Source organism: Oncorhynchus nerka, linkage group LG6 (assembly GCF_034236695.1).
Source record: "Oncorhynchus nerka isolate Pitt River linkage group LG6, Oner_Uvic_2.0, whole genome shotgun sequence".
NCBI classification, from domain to species: Eukaryota; Metazoa; Chordata; class Actinopteri; order Salmoniformes; family Salmonidae; genus Oncorhynchus; species Oncorhynchus nerka.
Window position 1 is genome coordinate 77,768,868 of NC_088401.1, and position 16,307 is coordinate 77,785,174.

The window sequence follows — 16,307 nt, forward strand, 5'->3', positions numbered from 1 at the left end:
AACGCTAACCTGCCATTCCAGCCAACGCTTACCTGCCATTCCAGCCAACGCTAACCTGCCATTCCAGCCAACGCTAACCTGCCATTCCAGCCAACGCTAACCTGCCATTCCAGCCAACGCTAACCTGCCATTCCAGCCAACGCTTACCTGCCATTCCAGCCAACGCTAACCTGCCATTCCAGCCAACGCTAACCTGCCATTCCAGCCAACGCTAACCTGCCATTCCAGCCAACGCTTACCTGCCATTCCAGCCAACGCTAACCTGCCATTCCAGCCAACGCTAACCTGCCATTCCAGCCAACGCTTACCTGCCATTCCAGCCAACGCTTACCTGCCATTCCAGCCTAAACTCTCTACCCGTTTTGTAACGGATGTATTTTTGAATGTCTGTATTTCTCGGCGTGTTCTGTAAATACTCGATTCCTCATGTTATGTAGTTGAGTTCTGCTGCCCTCTAATGGTAAGATAGCAGTATCGACATTACTGTGCCTTTCCCCGCATCTGTTAAATTTGGTTATTTATGTATAAGTATGATAAAATATACCTTGGCTTTTCTAAAGCAATGGATGGCTAAGACTAAATAAGCATTGACTAACAATTTGGTTTATTCAATTTTGTATTATTTTGCTTTTGTTGCACCAAACGTCACTCAGGAAACTTAATAGCAGCTATGTAATACTTGGCTAGGAGGATAGACTGCATGGGCTTTCTGTTTTTACCTGAATACTCAAAGCAATGTTATGAAAATATTAGTATCCTTGTTATAACAAAAATGTCTTAACATTTAAGAGTCCATTTCTTTCTCCAACCACTGTGTGAACAATGGTTACTTCAGTTCTGGGGGTCACATGCTTTAAAGGACATTGGTGAATAAAAATGTTTTGTATTTGACTACTTTGCCTTGTCTTTTGTAATATAAGTACCTTTATTAACATACACAGTAACTTTGAAGAAAGTGGGCTGTAGCAGATTTACCAACTATAAAACAGTACATAACTGGTATACTTAAAGAAATCTTAAAGCAGGGTTGTCATTGTACCCCGTTGCAATTTGTTTTGCTATTGTGAGCCCAAATGAATATGACCCCTAAAGCAGATTAAAGCAGCCCTCAGCTACTCCAGTCCTGGAAGCGGAAACAGTCACTGGCGATCTTCCAGACAGGCTGGTCACTGGTGGGGGAGGCCTGGGCTGTGAGGAGGAAGTTCTGATTGAAGTAACGCTGCTTCTGACCGTCAAACTTCACCTGTCCTGCCGTCACTACCAGCAGCGTGGTCTGGCCCTGGGTTGCCTGTTCTGGATGGGAATATAAGGATGGGACAATGGTGTTGGCCTCTTTCCACAAACCTGATCACATTCTGTTTCTCTACTGTGTGATCAGGATGGTGGAACGAAGCAAAAGTTGGACTGTATATTTTGGGTTGCAAATGTCAGTATTATACATTTTTAGGCAGCAAGGTGAATTTTTACCATCAAAAAACAGGATTACAGGTTAATTGCCAAATGGTGGCTGAGTCAGAAGCATTTCTAAATGAGGATAACCTATAGAGAAGTGCATGCTGTTTAGTGTCAACAACATAATTGATGGCCTATTTCTCCCCCAATGTTTTAATTGAATGTGCAATATGAGTCAATCATTGTTTACATTGAAACTGAAAAAAATCCCAGTTTTGAAAATGATAATTGTGGGAAAGAATCACCATGCACTGGCTGACAGTCCAGAGTCTGGATACTGAACTCGCTGGAGGGAAGTGACTCAAAGAAGTCTCCAAGAGCAGCCTGCCCTGACACAGCATTCCCGTTCCAAACCAGGGTCGCTTTGTCCAGGTAGAGCCGCATCAAGTTCTGGGGAAAGATCAACAGTAGGGAGTTGGCCATCTACAGATTTGAAGGAACTCAGTGTTTTCCAAAGTAGGGATACCAAGGGAGGTGTTTGGACCTGTGTAACCAGTATGGTTCAGTGCCTACCCTTCTTTTCTTGTCCATGCAGTCATAATATATGTTGGTGAACTCCTCTGAATACCTGCATGACGCGTCAACGTGGGTCCTGAAATCCTAGAGAAGGGACAAGAGGTGTGATGGAATGACGACCAAGTTGCCAATGGCTAACATAGAGATGTGCCTTACATTTTTTTGTGGAGGGGGGGGGCGGGATAGTCAGAATAACATTTTAGAAATAATTTACTTCAATAGAATCTGAGTCAGACCACAGCGATCCTGCCGCTGTGTTACAACAAGGGCAAAATTCAGCCAGTGAGCCCATTGAATCTGTCCGGGATGGGGGTGGTTTAAGTAAATAACACTCCAGGCCACTCTTGAATGTCTAAAACTAGATAGACAGTATAGAAGTTACAATGGGACTTTTTTTGGCCAACAAATTGATTGACTCTCCGCTGAATTTTGAAATCACTTGATGGTTGTCCACCCCTAAGTTACAGGGAGACCAGTCGTCCTCAGGTCTAATTAAAATGGCACAGGTGGTAATCGTGCGCTTGCGCTGTAAGGCTGTCAGTTCACCATGATGAAGGCCTGTAGGTAGTTAGGTAGCAGTTCACCATGATGAAGGCCTGTAGGTAGTGAGGTAGCAGTTCACCATGATGAAGGCCTGTAGGTAGGTGGCAGTTCCAGTGCCTGTAGGTCTTCACCACGTGAAACTGCAGCCTTGCCTGGCATGAATGTATTAACTGTTGTGCGGGGAGGGAGGGTGGTGTACGCTGTGTCAACTGATTCTATGAGTTTATGTGGAAGCAGCAACACTCTATTATCCAAGTAAAATGATCCCTCAGGGACAATAAAGTATACCATAACTGACAGTGTTGCTGGTTCTAACCAATGGTGTAAATATAAATCATTGGTTCAAACCCAGCTTCACTGTCCAATCTCGTTGGCTGCATTAGTGGCCCCGGTGGCTTTTGTGAACAGTACAACGCTGTTCACATGTAGGGTTTGTAGTGTAGCTCGGTGTCTACAAATAACGTTATATAACCCAACAACTAAAAACGTAACTACACTAAAGAACACATGAGGTTAGCTTATTGTAGTTAGATAGCTAGAAGATAAACTTACAACTGTTGCAGTCATCGCTGAAGACTTTTTGTTGTCTTTCCTCGTCGTCAAACGGACAGGCAACTTCTACATTTGAGGAATATCAAAATACCACAGCATTCAAATTCCAAAGCACGATGAAAATGTATGACTCAAAATTATTATTTTTTTGTTGACGAGCGTGTGATGTAAATTACTTCCGCTGGTCATAGATAATGTTTCTTCAAAATAAAAGTTATTTGCGATTAACGTTACTTTAATTTAACGCTTGCTGGGGGAGGGAGGTTCTCCTTCTTTGGGATTGGGTTGGAAGATCGCGCCCAAAGTGTATACAGCGCCACCTACTGTATTGGAGTGTGAGGCCAGACACGGCCTACCTTCATTAAATTCTCTTCATTAGTCCTGTTCCTCTAAGTGAGATAGAGCCCTGAAATCCACTTCCCTCCCTCCACTACACCACCCAAACCATGTGCAGCTGTTCTAACCCTTTCACACAATCTCTCCCTATCTACTTCGTACAGTTCACATGCTCCACTCATCACACAGACCTATTTCATGTCTCCCTATCATCCACAACCTAGCTTTCGAATCTGCGTGCCCAAACCGTAATCTACTACACCCAACTTCCTCTCTCCTACTTCCCATATTCCCCACTTCTTCCTTTACTGATTGGTGCACGCAATATAATTCCCTCCTCTTACTGCTAGCATCCCACTTCCTTGGCCAAAGATCAAGCCTTTTTTCCTGGATCAAGGACCTGAATATCTACCCCCTCTCAGCACTCTTAGCCACCACATCGGCCTTCTCATTACCCTCCACACCCACATGGGTGGGAACCCAACAAAAGCTTACCACCACTACCATCCTCTCCAATCCCATTAACAACACCATCATCTCCACAAACAAGTCTCCCCTATCTGATCTACCTGTCTTCACACTACTCAACACTGCAGCCAAATCAGAGCAGACCTCCACTCTGAGTGGTTTCACCTCCTCCAACCATCTCAAACCTAGGATCATGGTCATCAACTCGGCGGCATACACTGACACATAATCAGTCAACCGCTTACATGCTCTAACATTGAAATCTGGGATATACATCCCTGTCCCCACCCTACCACTGACTGGATCTTTTCAACCATCTGTATATATAAAAATTATGATTATCTATATATCTCTCACGTTCTCACCCCCCATTCTTTTCTGCCCTCAATCATGTCCAGGTCTACACTTGGTTTCGGAAAAAGCAACAGAGGAACGTTCCCCAATGCTATTGCCGACCCTATCTCTCTCTCCCCCAGTCCATATTCAACCATCTTCTGCCCAATTGTCCACCCCCGTACGCCCTCTGCTTACCCCCACTCCTCACTCCCAGCATTCCCCAGTTGCCATGACCGCAGGATGTCCTTCTGAACTCCATTTCAACCTCACCCAGTACACTAAACCAAGTTAGTCCCACCTTATTCTCAGTGGCAGTTCCCCACTATCCACCTGCAATGCCACAACGGGTGTCGTCCTGAAGACACCAACACACAATCTCAGGGCCCTTGACTGTATCTATCCAGGCACTATAGTATCCTTTTGACTGCCGATCCATATACAAAACACCCATAATTCAAAAATGACCTGATCAATGCCTGGTACATATACAACAGTGTTTGTCTATCCGACCCCCAATCATATCCTGCCACTGCCCTCATGAGGTTCAGCACCTTCCTACACTTCATTTCAATATGCTCAACATGTCTCTTCCACGTAAGCCTCTTATCAAACCAAATACCTTTATACTTCAACTCAAACTTCCTACCTATATCCTGACCGTATATTTGCAGCCCAACATCTGCAACCTTCCTCCTAGAATACACCATAAAGCAGGACTTGGCCACAGACATCCTAAGCCCCCATGTTAGACCAACCTTCCTCCTAGAATACACCATAAAGCAGGACTTGGCCACAGACATCCTAAGCCCCCATGTTAGACCAACCTTCCTCCTAGAATACACCATAAAGCAGGACTTGGCCACAGACATCCTAAGCCCCCATGTTAGACCAACCTTCCTCCTAGAATACACCATAAAGCAGGACTTGGCCACAGACATCCTAAGCCCCCATGTTAGACCAACCTTCCTCCTAGAATACACCATAAAGCAGGACTTGGCCACAGACATCCTAAGCCCCCATGTTAGACCAACCTTCCTCCTAGAATACACCATAAAGCAGGACTTGGCCACAGACATCCTAAGCCCCCATGTTAGACCAACCTTCCACAACTCCGACAGCTTCTTGCATCTTCCTCTTCACATATTTGACATCTCCACCTCTCCATACAGCCAGATCATCGGATTACAAGGCCACACCCACTTCCTGTCCCACCTCCTTAAATATGTAATCTGTCATCAGGGTGAACAACACCGGACCAACCACACTTTCCTGAATACCATTGTCCACGTCAAACTCCATTTACAGTTCTGAGTCCACCCGTAGGACTCGATCGAACAGGAAGTCCATGATCCAGTTATACAGACGTCCCCCAATGCACTCAATTTGACCAACAACCCTTCCTTACACATGGCATCTTAAGCTTTCTCAATGTCAAAATACACAACACTCATCACCTCTTTTATTGTCAGGGCTTTGGTTATCTCTGTACTAACTGTCACCATGGAATCCATGGCAGACCTCCGTCTCCTGAACCCACTCTGACTACGCTCATCAAACCCCTGACTTCCAAGAGATACATCATTCTACTCACTATCACCTTTTCCATCAATTAACACATGTTGGATGTCAGAGTGATAGGCCTATAACTGCCCTAGTGGGATCTTTACCTGGTTTTACAAACGGTAACACAACCACACGTGTCCACCCAGCAGGAATCATCCTAGTCCCCCACAGCACCTTTTGGGGCGGCAGGTAGCCTAGTGGTTAGAGCATTGGACTAGTAACTGAAAGGTTGCAAGATCAAATCCCTAGCTGACAAGGTAAAAATATGTTGTTCTGCCCCCGAACAAGGCAGTTAACCCACTGTTCCTAGGCCATCATTGAAAATAAGAATTTGTTCTTAACTGACTTGCCTAGTTAAATAATTTTAAAAAATACAACCCTAACACTGCTTCCAACACGCTGTCTGGTGTGTGCTTAAACATCACAGAACACACACTATCTTCTCCAGGGGTAGTCTGCCCGCAGCCCTCCAACGCCCTTGTCATCTCAAACATAAAGAACTCTACATCCATTGCTTCTCTGGACTCTCCATACTCATTTAACTTTTCCCTGTCTCCTCTTACTCTGATCACACAGGTGCCTACATCTATGAACCACTGTAAATGCACCACCTAGGACATTTGCCTTTTCTTTACTTGATACAGCTGTGACGTTTCCTTTAAAAAATTAACAATCCCTCTACCAATAATGGAGCAAAATTCCCGCCATGCTACTGTGGGAGCTTTTATTCTGAAAGCTCAATTTACGCGCACTTACACCGGAACTAGAACCTAGGTAAATTTCCTGAGTCATGTTGATGTTTATTTCAGTCCAATTTACCGCTTAGTGAGTTGAGCTAGCTCTCGTTCATGATGGAGCAAACTGTTTCAAATGTGGAAGTCTGTAATTTAGCCTTCACTGGTGAATTTGACAAATTAAAGAAATGTATTTTAACGGATAAATCGCTCGCTTGCAAAACGGACCAGGTAAATGATCATCACTTGAAATACATTACCAGAGCTAGCTGCTTCAGGCAACAGTCAGTCAATTAGCTAGCTAACTACATTTGCTGATACATCCACATGTCCCCTCCTTATTCATCTAGTCTCCTGTACTCTTCCCCTCTCCCAGGACCAAAGGACCGCTCTCCACTGGGCCTGCTCGGCTGGACACGTCAAGATCGTTGAGTTTCTGTTGGATTTGGGGGTGGAAGTCAACCTACAAGATGATGTAAATATTGAGAAGTCATTGTCTGCAAAATCGTACAGTTATATTGACTTGCTGTGTTGCAATAATCTGATCTTAAATCGATCTTGTAAGTACTGTAGATGTTTCAGCTATTGATGTCACTATAGTGTATTTGTACAGATGAACAGGGAAATTGGTTATAAGTGTCTTTGGTAGTATTTTCCCCAACACACATCTATTTCTATGGGCTCTGTCAAGAGGTCTGGAGACACTGGACCTGTGTGTTACAGGAGACACACGTACTCTAACCACTGAGCCTCTGGTTCATACCTGCTCAGTTACTCCCTCTATCACTACATGACTATCCTAGAAGAAGAAGAAGAAGAAGTTACTGTCCATCTGAGAGTGATGTCTCATCTCTTGTCCTTGTCCCTAGGCCGGTTGGACTCCCCTCCACATCGCAGCATCTGCAGGCAGGGAGGAGATAGTGAAGTCACTGATTAACAAAGGAGCCCAGCTGAACTCAGTCAACCAGAACGGCTGCACCCCTCTGCACTATGCTGCCTCCAAGGACAGATATGAGGTACACCAACGCTGGGTCCACAATGTTAGACAGCTACTGTTCTGAAGTAGTCTGGTTTACTCAATACCAAGTGGGTTGGTTAGTTGGCACAGGGGCCATTAGCTCCGTCTTGGGATTGAGTGTTGCTAGTTCAATCCCTGCCAGAACCAACTATGTTCCCCTGGCTTTGCTACAATAGTTCTGCAGCTATTGAAGCAGAAAATAAGAACTGTATAACGTTATATTGATTGATCATGCAAATGGTTGTTCTTCTTCACAGATCGCCCTCCTGTTGTTGGAGAGTGGAGCGAACCCTAATGTCACAGATAAACTGGAGTCTACTCCCCTACACAGAGCTTCAACCAAGGGCAACTGCCGTCTGATCCAGCTGCTGCTCAAACAGCGCGCTTCTACCAACATACAGGACTCTGAGGGAAACACTGCACTGTAAGCACTGGAGTGTGTGTGTGTATTGAAGTTGTGTTCTGGATGCTGTGTGTTTTACTGTGCTTAATGTTTGTGTCTGTGTGATGATGCTGTTTTCTACACTTTTTACACCATGCTAAATATTTGTCTCCCCCAGCCACCTGGCGTGTGACGAGGAGCGTGTGGAGGCAGCTAAACTCCTGGTGGAGAACGGAGCCAGCATCTACATAGAGAACAAGGAGGAGAAGACACCATTACAGATCTCTAAAGGAGGTCTGGCCACTCTGCTGAGGAGGATCGTAGGAGGAAACGTCTGATCCATCTGACTACACACTGAAGCAGCGAGAAGATCCAGTCGACGTGGTCTAAATGGGCTTCCTCATCTCACCTCTCCATCCTTTCTCCTCATCTCTCCTTTATCTGTGCTGATTTGAGGAAACAGGATAAACTCTTCCATATTACGTTGACCTATCCTCTATATTCCAGTCCGGGGGGAGGGTACTTCCACCAGGCCAGTAACAGTTCACTGGAGATGAGGGAGAGGTGATGAGGAGGCCACTGGACTATTGAGATGCAGTCTGTATGGCAGCATTTTGGTTGGAGGAAAGAGATTTTCTGACTGGATGTATCTCAGAGACTGACCATGATAACACCCTACAGCTACTTACCAGAGAAACCTATGTTGTAAGTTTGAAACTGTTCTAGAAATTCAGCTTCTTAAAACTTGTTTAAAAAAAAAGATGTAATAAGTTGGTGTCTTAACAACTTGATTAAATGAATCACCTCAACTATATATGTTAATATCCAGCCCTATTTAAAACATGTTTCACTGTCTGGATGTGTAATGTGATTTGGTAGTAAGTTCATTGCATTCATTTGATTCCAATTAAATTGATAATCTGTAACAAGTTACATTAAATTCCTATTTTGGTTGTGAATCTGAATGTGTCAGTGTTTGATAATGAATAGTAGTGATTGAGGAGGAGCAGGAACCGTGCTTGAACCAATAACCGTGCAGTATGGGGTGAGTGCACTATCCTGTGCCATAAAGGCTCAGACCTCTTGGCAGAGGCCATAGCACTAACCTCACATACAGCACATACTTTTACAAAAAAAAGTCCCTTAGCCAATGTCATGTCAACCTAGTGGTTAGAGTGTAGAGGTGGCAGGTAACCTAGTGGTTAGAGAGGTGTCATGTCAACCTAGTGGTTAGAGTGTAGAGGTGGCAGGTAACCTAGTGGTTAGAGTGTTGGGGTGGCAGGTAGCCTAGTGGTTAGAGTGGTGGCAGGTAGCCTAGTGGTTAGAGAGGTGGGTGGCAGGTAGCCTAGTGGTTAGAGTGTTGGGGTGGCAGGTAACCTAGTGGTTAGAGAGTGTAGAGGTGGCAGGTAACCTAGTGGTTAGAGAGGTGGCAGGTAACCTAGTGGTTAGAGTGTAGAGGTGGCAGGTAACCTAGTGGTTAGAGTGTAGAGGTGGCAGGTAACCTAGTGGTTAGAGTGTTGGGGTGGCAGGTAGCCTAGTGGTTAGAGTGTAGAGGTGGCAGGTAACCTAGTGGTTAGAGTGTTGGGGTGGCAGGTAGCCTAGTGGTTAGAGTGGTGGCAGGTAGCCTAGTGGTTAGAGAGGTGGGGTGGCAGGTAGCCTAGTGGTTAGAGTGTTGGGGTGGCAGGTAACCTAGTGGTTAGAGTGTAGAGGTGGCAGGTAACCTAGTGGTTAGAGTGTAGAGGTGGCAGGTAACCTAGTGGTTAGAGAGGTGGCAGGTAACCTAGTGGTTAGAGAGTAGAGGTGGCAGGTAACCTAGTGGTTAGAGAGGTGGCAGGTAACCTAGTGGTTAGAGAGGTGGCAGGTAACCTAGTGGTTAGAGTGTAGAGGTGGCAGGTAACCTAGTGGTTAGAGAGGTGGCAGGTAACCTAGTGGTTAGAGTGTAGAGGTGGCAGGTAACCTAGTGGTTAGAGTGTTGGGGTGGCAGGTAACCTAGTGGTTAGAGTGTTGGGGTGGCAGGTAGCCTAGTGGTTAGAGTGTAGAGGTGGCAGGTAACCTAGTGGTTAGAGTGGTGGGGTGGCAGGTAGCCTAGTGGTTAGAGTGGTGGCAGGTAACCTAGTGGTTAGAGTGTAGAGGTGGCAGGTAACCTAGTGGTTAGAGTGGTGGCAGGTAACCTAGTGGTTAGAGTGTAGAGGTGGCAGGTAGCCTAGTGGTTAGAGTGTAGAGGTGGCAGGTAACCTAGTGGTTAGAGTGTTGGGGTGGCAGGTAGCCTAGTGGTTAGAGTGTAGAGGTGGCAGGTAACCTAGTGGTTAGAGTGGTGGGGTGGCAGGTAGCCTAGTGGTTAGAGTGGTGGCAGGTAACCTAGTGGTTAGAGTGTAGAGGTGGCAGGTAACCTAGTGGTTAGAGAGGTGGCAGGTAACCTAGTGGTTAGAGAGGTGTCATGTCAACCTAGTGGTTAGAGTGTAGAGGTGGCAGGTAGCCTAGTGGTTAGAGAGGTGGCAGGTAGCCTAGTGGTTAGAGTGTAGAGGTGGCAGGTAGCCTAGTGGTTAGAGAGGTGGCAGGTAGCCTAGTGGTTAGAGAGGTGGCAGGTAACCTAGTGGTTAGAGTGTAGAGGTGGCAGGTAGCCTAGTGGTTAGAGTGTAGAGGTGGCAGGTAGCCTAGTGGTTAGAGAGGTGGCAGGTAGCCTAGTGGTTAGAGAGGTGGGGTGGCAGGTAGCCTAGTGGTTAGAGAGGTGGCAGGTAACCTAGTGGTTAGAGAGGTGGGGTGGCAGGTAACCTAGTGGTTAGAGTGTAGAGGTGGCAGGTAACCTAGTGGTTAGAGTGTAGAGGTGGCAGGTAACCTAGTGGTTAGAGTGTAGAGGTGGCAGGTAGCCTAGTGGTTAGAGTGTAGAGGTGGCAGGTAACCTAGTGGTTAGAGAGGTGGCAGGTAACCTAGTGGTTAGAGAGGTGGCAGGTAACCTAGTGGTTAGAGAGGTGGGGTGGCAGGTAGCCTAGTGGTTAGAGAGGTGGCAGGTAGCCTAGTGGTTAGAGAGGTGGCAGGTAACCTAGTGGTTAGAGAGGTGGCAGGTAACCTAGTGGTTAGAGAGGTGGCAGGTAACCTAGTGGTTAGAGAGGTGGCAGGTAACCTAGTGGTTAGAGAGGTGGGGTGGCAGGTAGCCTAGTGGTTAGAGAGGTGGGGTGGCAGGTAGCCTAGTGGTTAGAGAGGTGGCAGGTAACCTAGTGGTTAGAGTGTTGGGGTGGCAGGTAGCCTAGTGGTTAGAGAGGTGGCAGGTAACCTAGTGGTTAGAGAGGTGGCAGGTAGCCTAGTGGTTAGAGAGGTGGCAGGTAACCTAGTGGTTAGAGAGGTGGCAGGTAGCCTAGTGGTTAGAGAGGTGGCAGGTAGCCTAGTGGTTAGAGAGGTGGCAGGTAACCTAGTGGTTAGAGGTGGCAGGTAGCCTAGTGGTTAGAGAGGTGTCAGGTCAGCCTAGTGGTTAGAGGTGTCAGGTAACCTAGTGGTTAGAGAGGTGGCAGGTAACCTAGTGGTTAGAGAGGTGGCAGGTAACCTAGTGGTTAGAGAGGTGGGGTCAGGTCAACCTAGTGGTTAGAGAGGAGTGGCCTAGTGGTTCAGGTGTCAACCTAGTGGTTAGAGAGGTGGCAGGTAACCTAGTGGTTAGAGTGGTGTCATGTAACCTAGTGGTTAGAGAGGTGTCAGGTCAACCTAGTGGTTAGAGTGGTGGGGTGGCAGGTGGTGTCAGTCAACCTAGTGGTTAGAGTGGGGTGGCATGTCAACCTAGTGGTTAGAGAGGTCAGGTAACCTAGTGGTTAGAGTGGGGGTGGCATGTCAACCTAGTGGTTAGAGAGGTGGCAGGTAACCTAGTGGTTAGAGAGGTGGCAGGTAACCTAGTGGTTAGTGGCAGGTAACCTAGTGGTTAGAGAGGTGGGGTGTCATGTCAACCTAGTGGTTGGTGGGGTGGCAGGTAACCTAGTGGTTAGAGAGGTGGCAGGTAACCTAGTGGTTAGAGTGTTGGGGTGGCAGGTAACCTAGTGGTTAGAGGGTGGCAGGTAACCTAGTGGTTAGAGAGGTGGCAGGTAACCTAGTGGTTAGAGTGTTGGGGTGGCAGGTAACCTAGTGGTTAGAGTGTTGGGGTGGCAGGTAGCCTAGTGGTTAGAGAGGTGGCAGGTAACCTAGTGGTTAGAGTGTTGGGGTGTGGCAGGTAGCCTAGTGGTTTAGAGAGGTGTCAGGTAACCTAGTGGTTAGAGTGTTGGGGTGGCAGGTAGCCTAGTGGTTAGAGAGGTGGCAGGTAGCCTAGTGGTTAGAGTGTTGGGGTGGCAGGTAGCCTAGTGGTTAGAGAGGGGTGGCAGGTGGTTAGAGAGGTGGCAGGTAGCCTAGTGGTTAGAGTGTTGGGGTGGCAGGTAACCTAGTGGTTAGGAGGTGGCAGGTAGCCTAGTGGTTAGAGTGTTGGGGTGGCAGGTCAACCTAGTGGTTAGAGTGTTGGGGTGGCAGGTAACCTAGTGGTTAGAGTGTTGGGGTGGCAGGTAGCCTAGTGGTTAGAGTGTTGGGGTGGCAGGTAGCCTAGTGGTTAGAGTCAGTGGCAGGTAACCTAGTGGTTAGAGTGGTGGCAGGTCAACCTAGTGGTTAGAGTGTTGGGGTGGCAGGTAACCTAGTGGTTAGAGTGTTGGGGTGGCAGGTAGTGGTTAGAGAGGTGGGGTGGCCTAGTGGTTAGAGTGGGGTGGCAGGTAGTAGTGGTTAGAGAGGTGGCAGGTAACCTAGTGGTTAGAGTGGTGTCATGTCAACCTAGTGGTTAGAGGGTGGCAGGTCAACCTAGTGGTTAGAGTGGTGGCAGGTCAACCTAGTGGTTAGAGTGTTGGTGTCAGGTCAACCTAGTGGTTAGAGAGGTGGCAGGTCAACCTAGTGGTTAGAGTGGGGTGTCATGTCAACCTAGTGGTTAGAGAGGTGGCAGGTAACCTAGTGGTTAGAGTGGTGTCATGTCAACCTAGTGGTTAGAGTGGTGTCATGTCAACCTAGTGGTTAGAGAGGTGTCATGTCAACCTAGTGGTTAGAGAGGTGTCATGTCAACCTAGTGGTTAGAGTGGTGTCATGTCAACCTAGTGGTTAGAGTGGTGTCATGTCAACCTAGTGGTTAGAGAGGTGTCATGTCAACCTAGTGGTTAGAGTGGTGTCATGTCAACCTAGTGGTTAGAGTGGTGTCATGTCAACCTAGTGGTTAGAGTGGTGTCATGTCAACCTAGTGGTTAGAGTGGTGTCATGTCAACCTAGTGGTTAGAGTGGTGTCATGTCAACCTAGTGGTTAGAGTGGTGTCATGTCAACCTAGTGGTTAGAGTGGTGTCATGTCAACCTAGTGGTTAGAGAGGTGTCATGTCAACCTAGTGGTTAGAGTGGTGTCATGTCAACCTAGTGGTTAGAGTGGTGTCATGTCAACCTAGTGGTTAGAGAGGTGTCATGTCAACCTAGTGGTTAGAGAGGTGGCAGGTAACCTAGTGGTTAGAGTGGTGTCATGTCAACCTAGTGGTTAGAGTGGTGTCATGTCAACCTAGTGGTTAGAGAGGTGTCATGTCAACCTAGTGGTTAGAGAGGTGTCATGTCAACCTAGTGGTTAGAGTGGTGTCATGTCAACCTAGTGGTTAGAGAGGTGTCATGTCAACCTAGTGGTTAGAGAGGTGTCATGTCAACCTAGTGGTTAGAGAGGTGGCAGGTAACCTAGTGGTTAGAGTGGTGTCATGTCAACCTAGTGGTTAGAGTGGTGTCATGTCAACCTAGTGGTTAGAGAGGTGTCATGTCAACCTAGTGGTTAGAGAGGTGTCATGTCAACCTAGTGGTTAGAGAGGTGGCAGGTAACCTAGTGGTTAGAGTGGTGTCATGTCAACCTAGTGGTTAGAGTGGTGTCATGTCAACCTAGTGGTTAGAGTGGTGTCATGTCAACCTAGTGGTTAGAGAGGTGTCATGTCAACCTAGTGGTTAGAGAGGTGGCAGGTAACCTAGTGGTTAGAGTGGTGTCATGTCAACCTAGTGGTTAGAGAGGTGTCATGTCAACCTAGTGGTTAGAGAGGTGTCATGTCAACCTAGTGGTTAGAGAGGTGTCACGTCAACCTAGTGGTTAGAGAGGTGTCATGTCAACCTAGTGGTTAGAGAGGTGTCATGTCAACCTAGTGGTTAGAGAGGTGTCATGTCAACCTAGTGGTTAGAGTGGTGTCATGTCAACCTAGTGGTTAGAGAGGTGGCAGGTAGCCTAGTGGTTAGAGTGTTGGGGTGGCAGGTAACCTAGTGGTTAGAGTGTTGGGGTGGCAGGTAGCCTAGTGGTTAGAGAGGTGTCATGTCAACCTAGTGGTTAGAGAGGTGGCAGGTAACCTAGTGGTTAGAGTGGTGTCATGTCAACCTAGTGGTTAGAGAGGTGTCATGTCAACCTAGTGGTTAGAGTGGTGTCATGTCAACCTAGTGGTTAGAGTGGTGTCATGTCAACCTAGTGGTTAGAGTGGTGTCATGTCAACCTAGTGGTTAGAGTGGTGTCATGTCAACCTAGTGGTTAGAGTGGTGTCATGTCAACCTAGTGGTTAGAGTGGTGTCATGTCAACCTAGTGGTTAGAGTGGTGTCATGTCAACCTAGTGGTTAGAGTGGTGTCATGTCAACCTAGTGGTTAGAGTGGTGTCATGTCAACCTAGTGGTTAGAGTGGTGTCATGTCAACATAGTGGTTAGAGTGTTGGGGTGGCAGGTAACCTAGTGGTTAGAGAGGTGTCATGTCAACATAGTGGTTAGAGTGTTGGGGTGGCAGGTAACCTAGTGGTTAGAGTGTTGGGGTGGCAGGTAACCTAGTGGTTAGAGAGGTGTCATGTCAACATAGTGGTTAGAGTGTTGGGGTGGCAGGTAACCTAGTGGTTAGAGTGTTGGGGTGGCAGGTAACCTAGTGGTTAGAGTGTTGGGGTGGCAGGTAACCTAGTGGTTAGAGTGTTGGGGTGGCAGGTAGCCTAGTGGTTAGAGAGGTGTCATGTCAACCTAGTGGTTAGAGTGTTGGGGTGGCAGGTAGCCTAGTGGTTAGAGAGGTGTCATGTCAACCTAGTGGTTAGAGTGTTGGGGTGGCAGGTAGCCTAGTGGTTAGAGAGGTGGCAGGTAGCCTAGTGGTTAGAGTGTTGGGGTGGCAGGTAGCCTAGTGGTTAGAGAGGTGGCAGGTAGCCTAGTGGTTAGAGTGTTGGGGTGGCAGGTAACCTAGTGGTTAGAGTGTTGGGGTGTCATGTCAACCTAGTGGTTAGAGTGTTGGGGTGGCAGGTAACCTAGTGGTTAGAGTGTTGGGGTGGCAGGTAGCCTAGTGGTTAGAGTGTTGGGGTGGCAGGTAACCTAGTGGTTAGAGTGTTGGGGTGGCAGGTAACCTAGTGGTTAGAGAGGTGTCATGTCAACCTAGTGGTTAGAGTGTTGGGGTGGCAGGTAACCTAGTGGTTAGAGTGTTGTCATGTCAACCTAGTGGTTAGAGTGTTGGGGTGGCAGGTAACCTAGTGGTTAGAGAGGTGTCATGTCAACCTAGTGGTTAGAGTGTTGGGGTGGCAGGTAACCTAGTGGTTAGAGAGGTGTCATGTCAACCTAGTGGTTAGAGTGTTGGGGTGGCAGGTAACCTAGTGGTTAGAGAGGTGTCATGTCAACCTAGTGGTTAGAGTGTTGGGGTGGCAGGTAACCTAGTGGTTAGAGTGTTGTCATGTCAACCTAGTGGTTAGAGTGGTGTCATGTCAACCTAGTGGTTAGAGTGGTGTCATGTCAACATAGTGGTTAGAGTGTTGGGGTGGCAGGTAACCTAGTGGTTAGAGAGGTGTCATGTCAACATAGTGGTTAGAGTGTTGGGGTGGCAGGTAACCTAGTGGTTAGAGTGTTGGGGTGGCAGGTAACCTAGTGGTTAGAGAGGTGTCATGTCAACATAGTGGTTAGAGTGTTGGGGTGGCAGGTAACCTAGTGGTTAGAGTGTTGGGGTGGCAGGTAACCTAGTGGTTAGAGTGTTGGGGTGGCAGGTAACCTAGTGGTTAGAGTGTTGGGGTGGCAGGTAGCCTAGTGGTTAGAGAGGTGTCATGTCAACCTAGTGGTTAGAGTGTTGGGGTGGCAGGTAGCCTAGTGGTTAGAGAGGTGTCATGTCAACCTAGTGGTTAGAGTGTTGGGGTGGCAGGTAGCCTAGTGGTTAGAGAGGTGGGTCAGGTAGCCTAGTGGTTAGAGTGTTGGGGTGGCAGGTAGCCTAGTGGTTAGAGAGGTGGCAGGTAGCCTAGTGGTTAGAGTGTTGGGGTGGCAGGTAACCTAGTGGTTAGAGTGTTGGGGTGTCATGTCAACCTAGTGGTTAGAGTGTTGGGGTGGCAGGTAACCTAGTGGTTAGAGTGTTGGGGTGGCAGGTAGCCTAGTGGTTAGAGTGTTGGGGTGGCAGGTAACCTAGTGGTTAGAGTGT

General features: G+C 47.6%; 2 protein-coding genes across 2 annotated transcripts; one reads left to right on the forward strand and one right to left on the reverse strand.

Annotated features, from left to right (window-relative positions):
• Positions 1 to 581: 581 nt before the first annotated feature.
• Positions 582 to 3,271, reverse strand: nxt2 (nuclear transport factor 2-like export factor 2). The gene is made up of 4 exons (XM_029647382.2): positions 3,064 to 3,271; positions 1,966 to 2,052; positions 1,698 to 1,842; positions 582 to 1,293 (listed from the first exon to the last, which is right to left on the reverse strand). The coding sequence occupies exons 1-4, from the start codon at positions 3,076 to 3,078 to the stop codon at positions 1,109 to 1,111; spliced, it is 432 nt and encodes a 143-aa protein (XP_029503242.1). The 5' UTR covers positions 3,079 to 3,271; the 3' UTR covers positions 582 to 1,108.
• A 3,253-nt stretch (positions 3,272 to 6,524) lies between these two features.
• Positions 6,525 to 8,859, forward strand: psmd10 (proteasome 26S subunit, non-ATPase 10). The gene is made up of 5 exons (XM_029647374.2): positions 6,525 to 6,731; positions 6,877 to 6,975; positions 7,370 to 7,516; positions 7,776 to 7,942; positions 8,079 to 8,859. Exons 1-5 carry the CDS (start codon positions 6,615 to 6,617, stop codon positions 8,236 to 8,238), a joined length of 690 nt encoding a protein of 229 aa, XP_029503234.1. The 5' UTR covers positions 6,525 to 6,614; the 3' UTR covers positions 8,239 to 8,859.
• The last annotated feature ends 7,448 nt before the right edge of the window (positions 8,860 to 16,307 follow it).

Coding starts and splice junctions, on each gene's coding strand:
- nxt2 (XM_029647382.2), bottom strand. Junction 1,843..1,965: donor GCATGGACAAGAAAAGAAGG/GTAGGCACTGAA, acceptor ATCTTTCCCCAG/AACTTGATGCGGCTCTACCT. Junction 1,294..1,697: donor GGACTGTCAGCCAGTGCATG/GTGATTCTTTCC, acceptor ATTCCCATCCAG/AACAGGCAACCCAGGGCCAG.
- psmd10 (XM_029647374.2), top strand. CDS start 6,615: ATGATGGAGCAAACTGTTTCAAATGTGGAAGTCTGTAATTTAGCCTTC. Junction 7,517..7,775: donor CCTCCAAGGACAGATATGAG/GTACACCAACGC, acceptor TCTTCTTCACAG/ATCGCCCTCCTGTTGTTGGA. Junction 7,943..8,078: donor TCTGAGGGAAACACTGCACT/GTAAGCACTGGA, acceptor TGTCTCCCCCAG/CCACCTGGCGTGTGACGAGG.